The sequence below is a fragment of the Suillus bovinus genome, assembly GCF_016758785.1.
Source record: "Suillus bovinus strain UH-Sbo-P2 chromosome Unknown EDB93scaffold_57, whole genome shotgun sequence".
NCBI lineage: Eukaryota > Fungi > Basidiomycota > Agaricomycetes > Boletales > Suillaceae > Suillus > Suillus bovinus.
The window spans coordinates 63671-71171 of NW_024542113.1; the positions used below are offsets into that span (position 1 = coordinate 63671).

The 7501-nt window shown below is 48.2% G+C and overlaps 3 protein-coding genes across 3 annotated transcripts; 2 read left to right on the plus strand and 1 right to left on the minus strand.

Moving 5' to 3' along the window:
• Positions 1-755: 755 nt before the first annotated feature.
• On the plus strand, positions 756-1909 carry EDB93DRAFT_1164860 (uncharacterized protein). The gene is made up of 2 exons (XM_041450155.1): positions 756-1264; positions 1314-1909. The coding sequence occupies exons 1-2, from the start codon at positions 796-798 to the stop codon at positions 1757-1759; spliced, it is 915 nt and encodes a 304-aa protein (XP_041304707.1). The 5' UTR covers positions 756-795; the 3' UTR covers positions 1760-1909.
• A 161-nt stretch (positions 1910-2070) lies between these two features.
• EDB93DRAFT_1253299 (MFS general substrate transporter) lies at positions 2071-4608 on the plus strand (the record flags this gene model as incomplete). The annotated part of the gene is made up of 13 exons (XM_041453432.1): positions 2071-2209; positions 2259-2297; positions 2367-2383; positions 2432-2486; positions 2536-2750; positions 2818-3039; positions 3091-3297; positions 3329-3788; positions 3840-3973; positions 4031-4183; positions 4237-4259; positions 4311-4382; positions 4443-4608. The coding sequence occupies 13 exons, from the start codon at positions 2071-2073 to the stop codon at positions 4606-4608; spliced, it is 1902 nt and encodes a 633-aa protein (XP_041304708.1).
• A 613-nt stretch (positions 4609-5221) lies between these two features.
• EDB93DRAFT_1230764 (uncharacterized protein) lies at positions 5222-6960 on the minus strand (the record flags this gene model as incomplete). The annotated part of the gene is made up of 9 exons (XM_041451281.1): positions 6868-6960; positions 6649-6816; positions 6515-6563; positions 6336-6465; positions 6148-6276; positions 5962-6094; positions 5721-5914; positions 5469-5665; positions 5222-5419 (listed from the first exon to the last, which is right to left on the minus strand). Exons 2-9 carry the CDS (start codon positions 6789-6791, stop codon positions 5222-5224), a joined length of 1173 nt encoding a protein of 390 aa, XP_041304709.1. The 5' UTR covers positions 6792-6816; positions 6868-6960.
• Positions 6961-7501: the final 541 nt, after the last annotated feature.

The window sequence follows — 7501 nt, forward strand, 5'->3', positions numbered from 1 at the left end:
GAAAGTCGCCTTCTAATACGTCTACGGATGACTGCGAAATTATTATTAGCTGTATCAGACTGTATCTGGTGACCATGCCTATCGCGATTCGCGCGCGCGGGTAGCTGTTGACGAATGTGGTAAGCCGTATTCGTTTAGAGTGGTCATAGTCACCGTGGTACTACACTGCACACAACTGAAACTAACGCAACATAGATTCGGCCTTATTACAAGTCGCCCCACCACGTCAGCGGTACTCTTCTTGTCGATGAGCTAGCAATGATCACAGTCTACACTGCCAGTGAACTTGAACAAATTAGGTTTCTGACAGTTCCGAAGCATAGGCTCAAACGTAAAAGCACGCACCTCCTACTACGCACGTTGCCTCACATGGTATGAGTAATACCTCAGCTACTCCCTGTGGCTACCCCCACGGTCTGTGCATGCGAGAATAGAGTAACCGACGAGTCGGATGCAGAGCTGAACGTGAAAGCATGACTTACATAATCTCCTCTTCTCGATTGCAGCTCCGAGCCTAACGCACACCATTTTATTACATTTTCATCGCATTCGATTTCTATTAGACAGGCCTTACTCCTGGTGACCCAGTACAGCATCGTCTCCCTCGGCAAATGCAATTCAAAATCGTTGCTTTACAATTGGCACTACTACGGATATTGAATTGCCCTGTTCCAGAATCGCCACCGAGTCTCTCTTGTGATTATAGTCCAACCATCCGTTTTCAAACTCCGTCACGATTGTTCAGATTGCGATACAAGAACTCCTATTGTACGTACATCCGCAACTCTAAACTGCATGGACTGGTTCAAACAACACCATCAGCGACGTGCTCGCCAGCACCCAGAGGGTCCGCCAGGTGCTCCTCCTGAATGGGCACCTGCAATAGAACGATCATTTACATACGGTCTTCTGAACGAAGCCTCAGATGAAAGTTACGAAAAAGCCCTCGAGTTCTGTGAAAGACATCCTGTTGAATCGTCAATAATTATACCCTCTCGGACCCTCGCGGACATCGACAGCAATGGGTGCTTAGAATGGCGAATCCAGGCTCACGACTCTTCCCCTATCGCCGTAGCCTATAACTCAGACGGGAAGGGCGGACTCTCGCAGATACGCTCTAGAGTAGGCTGCCCAGATACATGTCTCCTCAGCAACCTGCCAATCGTCGCTGGTCAATATCACTTTCCGAATGATGGTGGAGTGTACTTCGAGATCACTGTAAACAAAATGACAGACCCATCCAAAGGTGGCGTAATCGCAATTGGTATGCATATTTTCGCTTCTTCCGCCTCACCTCATTTTTTGTCCGTCAGGAACCGCTTGCAGACCGTACCCAACATGGAGGCTCCCAGGCTGGAATCGATTGAGCGCGGGCCTTCACCTTGACGACTTCCACAAATTCTTCGAGGACCCAGAGGGCGGGCGTCCCTGCTTCCCAGACTCTCCACCCATTACGTCTGTCGTTGGCCACACAATCGGATGCGGGTATTCTTTCTGTACAGGTACAATGTTCTTCACTATCGACGGTCAACGCCTGCCGGATGCGTTTACGGGTATATATTTGCAGAACCGTAGTGGGATCGACGTGTATGCTGCTGTGGGTGTGTCTGGGGAGTGTGACGTCTCTGTAAATTTTGGTGGTACGTCTTTCAAGTGGCTGGAAGGAAATGAGTGGAGGTGGAGGGTGGATAGACAGGTGAGGAAACTTGGAGATGATGTTGGAGATGAGGAAGAATTGCCGGCGTACAGTGCAGCCTGAATGTACTAGTGCATTTCTCGGACTGTCAGTCCAGTACTACCCTAGATGGATGGACTGCTATGGAACGTAGTTACAGGCATGATAAAAGTCTGTCGATTTCTGGCTTGTTCCAGTTTGAAATGAAATCAAGTTTTGAATGGTATATATTATCTGCACTGTTCAACTCGCTCTACATCTTTCATCCGTCATCTCATCCATCGAGAGTGCAGTGAACACTGCTATCGAATATAGCAACAACTCTTCGTAACTTGCCAGCGTCTTACTCGCGTAATCAGTCCTAAATATATAAGCCCTCACACCTGCAGCTAAAAATGGCTTCTGTCACCCATCGCGCATCGGATCTCAGGATGACCTATTTTGAGGACACGGAACAGGGTATCGATGACTTCGAGGATGTTGAGTATGATAAACGGACACCGTTGGACAAGACTATTGATAGGATTGGGATGGGTGCGTCCCAGCGCTCTCGCGTTTCTGAAATGGTACTGACATCGAGCAGGGAGTTATCAATGGACGTTGCTGTCATTATGCGGGTTCGGTGAGTACCACTTCTCGTCATTCGACAATATTCCTGTCAATCATAACTAATCATGATACGTTCCACCAGGATGGATGGCAGATAATGTGAGTAGCTCACGGAACCATCCCCTACTTTTCTGACATATCGCTCAGATGTGGATTCAAGCTGTTGCAATAATTCTCCCTAGAGTACAACAACATTATTCAGGTAAATTCCCTTCATGCCCACAGTGGGTTATCATATAACCCTCGCCTAGTTCCTGACAACTACATCGGGACTCTTTCATCGTCCATGTTCGCCGGCATGATGTTCGGTGCTGTGGGCTGGGGAACCTGCTCCGACCTCCTAGGGCGCAGTGCTGCATTTAACGCGACACTCTTTTTCACCGCGTTATTCGGTATCCTCTCGTCGTTTGCATGGTCGTTTTCGTCATTGTGTATCCTCCTATTCTTCCTTGGTAGCGCAGTTGGTGTACGTTAATATTTCATATTCCATCTTGATGGCCTCCTTGACTTATTATTGGGCGTCTACGATTTAGGGTTCAATGCCAACTGATGGCACCCTTCTTCTCGAACATATGCCTAACGGGAAGCAATATCTCGTCACGGCTCTTTCCGTATTTTTCTCACTCGGCTCCGTTCTATCCGCGGGCGTTGCATTAATAGTCATCCCTTCTCGTTCATGTCCCCCTAACAAGCCCTGCGATGTCGTTACTCAGAATACAGGCTGGAAATTCATGCTCGTATCCCTTGGTGTCATCGTATGTCCTCCTCAGATAATTTGTAACTGTCTCCGACCTTGATCATCACAGACACTTTCGATGTTTCTCGCACGCATGGTCTTCTTCCGATTGCACGAGTCTCCGCGGTACCTCGTACACGCTGGTCGTCACCAAGAAGCACTAGAAAGTCTCCAGCTCATTTCCAGGTTCAATGGCTCCGAGTTACCAATAGAGCTACAAGACGTCGATGACAGGCCTCCACCCATCTCCGAAGCACACGCGTCTGCAGGGGAGCGCGTACCATTCCTCCCTAACTCCAACTCCCAAGATCCTCACACAAATAGCGAGACGTTGTTTCGATGCATGTGCAGATAGCAGCAGCACTTCGAGCGATCAGAACGCGACAAAAGTCTACCAGTCGATGGACGAAGCTACTCACGATGCATTAGATGGACATTTGTTCATAACTCCCGTTGGCGAGGTCCCTGCCCGCGGACAAAGCCTTGCGCGCGGGCATCACTCTCACTCTTCCTCTCGAGACTCAGTGTCCGAACCAAAAGTCCTTTTGTCCACTCCCGAAGCGCGCCCGCGGTCTGGCCAAAAAATTATACACTCACGGCCGTCATCTGTAATGTCTTTTGAGATGAAACAGCGTGTTGGGAGCGTGTTGCCTAGATGGGCGCGTCGACCACTGCTTGCATGGCTAGACCGTGTCGGCATGGTCTTGGCCCCCGAGTGGTTCCGGACGACGGTACTCATGTGGGGCGTGTGGTTCTTTATGTCATTAGGTGAGTTTTCTATGACCATGTGGAGCATCAGCATCTCATGTTGAGTCCTAGCTTACACGATGTTTAATGTCTACCTCCCCAAGCTGCTCGAAACTGGGTCGAGTGATGATACTTCGACCAAGTCTCTAGAACATAGCTTGTGGGATGTTTTAATATTTACGCTGGGAGGATGTCCCGGTGCCATCGTATGTCTTCCATTGCTTTGTTCACATAATGTGTTGATGCTTGACGGTCGACTGCAGCTTGGAGCCTATATGGTTGAAAGTCCTCTTGGTCGGCGGGGCTCGCTGGCTGTGACCACGTTTGTTACGGCGTTCTTCTGTGTCGTATTCGTGCTTGTCAGAAGCGCGCTTTTGGTGCGCGTGAGTTCGGTGGGGATCAGTCTTAGTGCGACGGTGGGTGACTCTTCTTGGAATGTCTGTTCCTTGTTCTTACAGAGTTGATACAGACCATGTATGCTGTATTATATGGGTACGACCCAGTAGTTTCCCGATATGAGTGCATAGTACTGACGCTTTCTAGTTGGACACCAGAAATATTCGGCACCAAGGTCCGGGGAACAGCATGTGGCATTGCATCCGCGCTATCACGAATGTATGTATCGTCGTCTGATTGTTACCACAACAAAACCTAACTTATATTCATCGATCTCAGAGGCGGAATGATTGCTCCTCTGCTCGGTGGTGTACTTCTAGTCTTGAACCGCGGGATCCCAGTGTGGACGAGCGTCGTCGTATATGCCATCACCGGCGTATTTGTGCTGCTCTTACATGAGTCTGCTGGGAACATTAGGGGTGCAGAGCGGTCGTTTGTCCATTGACGAAAGTTTTTTGTCCTGACAGAAGCGTGCAGCACCGTTGGATTCATATGTTGCTGCTTCTGGACGATAATCGTTGTGCTATGATGTATGTACGATGATCCTCGCTCGTGCTGTATTTGCATCTTGTGAAATCAGATGATCTGTTTTTGGTACAGTGGAGGAAGTGCCTTGACATGCGCTTGGTTATGAGGCTGTATAGGACCATTTTATGCCCCGGTTGTCTTTTTCTTTTGCATGGTGCTGTGGGAGCAGGTCATGTGCGGCGTTCATGTAATGCGTCATGATTGCGCAGTACGATGAATGGACGTTTGTTTCATATTCAGCTGTGGCATGGACAAGGCGATATCGCAATGGGATTGCACCTGGAGAAATTGCCTGGCAGGGAAACTGAAGAACGAGGCACTTGATGATGATGACCCAAAAAAACCATATGATTTCGCGCTGCACACAACGGCCGGGAAAAAGGTAAACTAAATAATACATCAAAACCCACTTATATAAAAAAAGCCTCGCATCGTAAGGTGGACAAAGTGCTTGCGCATGTTGCTTTCAATCCTTCCGTGCTAGTGCGCTCTTTGGCAAAATACGTTTACGTCTTTCATCTTCTATTTCCCTAGTCAGCGCCTGTCGTCAATTCTCGAGTTGTGTCCTGCATGGGAATCGTGTTGGCGAGGGTTTCTGCCACGAGAATGCTCGTGAAGATTACGGGAGATCCAAATGTTTGGTCTGGATCAAGTGTTCCCTTCCGGCATACGCGGTATGCCGCAGTAACGATCACCAGGAGGTTGCAGATGATGAGACTGAGGGCGGCCTAACCTCCGTCAGATGTTGCAGAGGAACGCGAGTAAGTGCATGCATACCTTGACATGCGCCATGATGAGCGTCTTTCCTGAGGCAGATCGAAGGAGCATTATGGAGTGGGGGATTGTAATGACAGTGATAAGAAGCGACGCGCTGAATGGGGAGAGGATCAATATTTTGTGGTTGCGTGAGAGCCCTGTATTTTTCCAGAACAACAGCGGCGCAATAATGAGGGAAATATCCGCGACAACATCCGCTGCAGGAACATAATTTGAGGTCCACAAGCATAGAAAGCAGAAAGAGGAACCAACTAATCATTTGCAAGAGCGCTACTGGCTTGGTATTCTGGCACACGAAGACGCACGTTTCGTTCTTATCTATCAATACCGCAGCCCACATACCCGCGAAGGATACTGTGATGAGATAGATGATCCATTTCTGGTACTTGTAACCTGAAGAATTGGCGATTCGGATGATTGAGAAAATGATGCTCATGCGCGCAGCCCTGGACTAGTGGATTAGAAAGATAACCGAGTGAGCTACGATGCTCACCATACGACGGAGGTGAAAGCCACAGAGAAGGTCCATCCCGGGACTGACATAAAAGTAAGGTAGATATTGGAGCGTGAAGTCAAATACTCACAACTTGTCGAGGTATGGATCCAGATGCATAGCAGGCAAATAACTGGGGACACGGCAGTTGGTTATGTAATCATCAGCACATAACGAAATTTCTACCGTCTGAGATCAGTGCAAATGCTGCCCACGCATCCTCCCACCACAAGTGACGCGTCCAACCTCTGTAGACAAGCCTAAAGATGGTACAGAGAATGGCGATAACATGAGATATCGATATCGACTTGGGGACTTTTCAAAAGATGATGAACAAAACTATGCAACATGCTGGCTACATAGCTTCCACTCACCTGGTTGTTGCCAGGAAGTCATTATCAGATAACGGGTAAGGATGATCTTTAGGTTGACATGCAAATGTTGAAGATTAGTTATATAGGTGACGCAAGAAGACCCTTTGCGTGTGCCTCCTATATTATTTGACTATCAGACATAATACTCATGACATTTCTTGACAACGGTGAAAACGTACAGGGCTACGCAAACTAGCCGACTGACAGAGTGCTACGAATGTATGGTATCTGTGGGGGCATCGTGAGCCACTTCGCAGTGATTACGAAGTGTGTCATGTCACATGCCAGCACTTGCACAAAAGAATGCACTCACAGATGGCGGTCTGGCATAAGCATATATGACCATGTTCGAACCCTGGTTGATGATCCGCCTGGATCACCCCTCCTGTGTGTACAACTTGAAAGGGTCGAGTGACAAGAACTCCATTCTTGATAGAATGCTGTTGGTAAAAGCATGCCGAGTAACGCTGAACTTGCGTCACTATGAGGAATCAGTACAGTCGATCGTGAAGACAATGGTGGTGGTACTAACCATGGTAATGACTGTCAACTTGAGCCAGTATAATAACAATATATACTTCAGCAGTCGCGTGCCGCAGAGCTGCCAGAGGTGACTGGTGAAAGATGACAACCGCTTAACTAGTACGACATTCCGCGCGACCCTCATTATGTAATCCGATCCGACGCTGTCCTACCACTACTAGTACCATCTACTTTTCTCGCTGAATATTACCTTCTTCTGAGACAATGTGCCTCCATCCGGCCAAATGATGCTGCTACGAAATTTAAACACGGGTGCCTATGGGCAATCTGAACAAATGTTGTGGTGATGGCACTGCCATCGAACGGAAATGGGAAAAAAAGGTACGGAACTCGTCGAATTGACCTGAATGGCGACCGGAATGCAGAGCAAAGTCAGAAAGAATTAGAGTGACCAAGTGGTCTCTTGGCCGGGACAATCATTCAAGCTGGCGCAGTAGATGACCAACCAACCGAGTATACAGGTGCGTTCTAATTCTCCATACTGCAGGCATATTACCGTGTTATTTCCTATGGAAGGAAGCATGTCTTTTATCTGGTCTTCTCGCTAGTGACGCCTGTATGGACAACGTTCAAGTTAATGAGCTTCATTCGGTGTGTACAAGACTACTTGGCTGATGATATTA

Coding starts and splice junctions, on each gene's coding strand:
- EDB93DRAFT_1164860 (XM_041450155.1), top strand. CDS start 796: ATGGACTGGTTCAAACAACACCATCAGCGACGTGCTCGCCAGCACCCA. Junction 1,265..1,313: donor AGGTGGCGTAATCGCAATTG/GTATGCATATTT, acceptor TTTGTCCGTCAG/GAACCGCTTGCAGACCGTAC.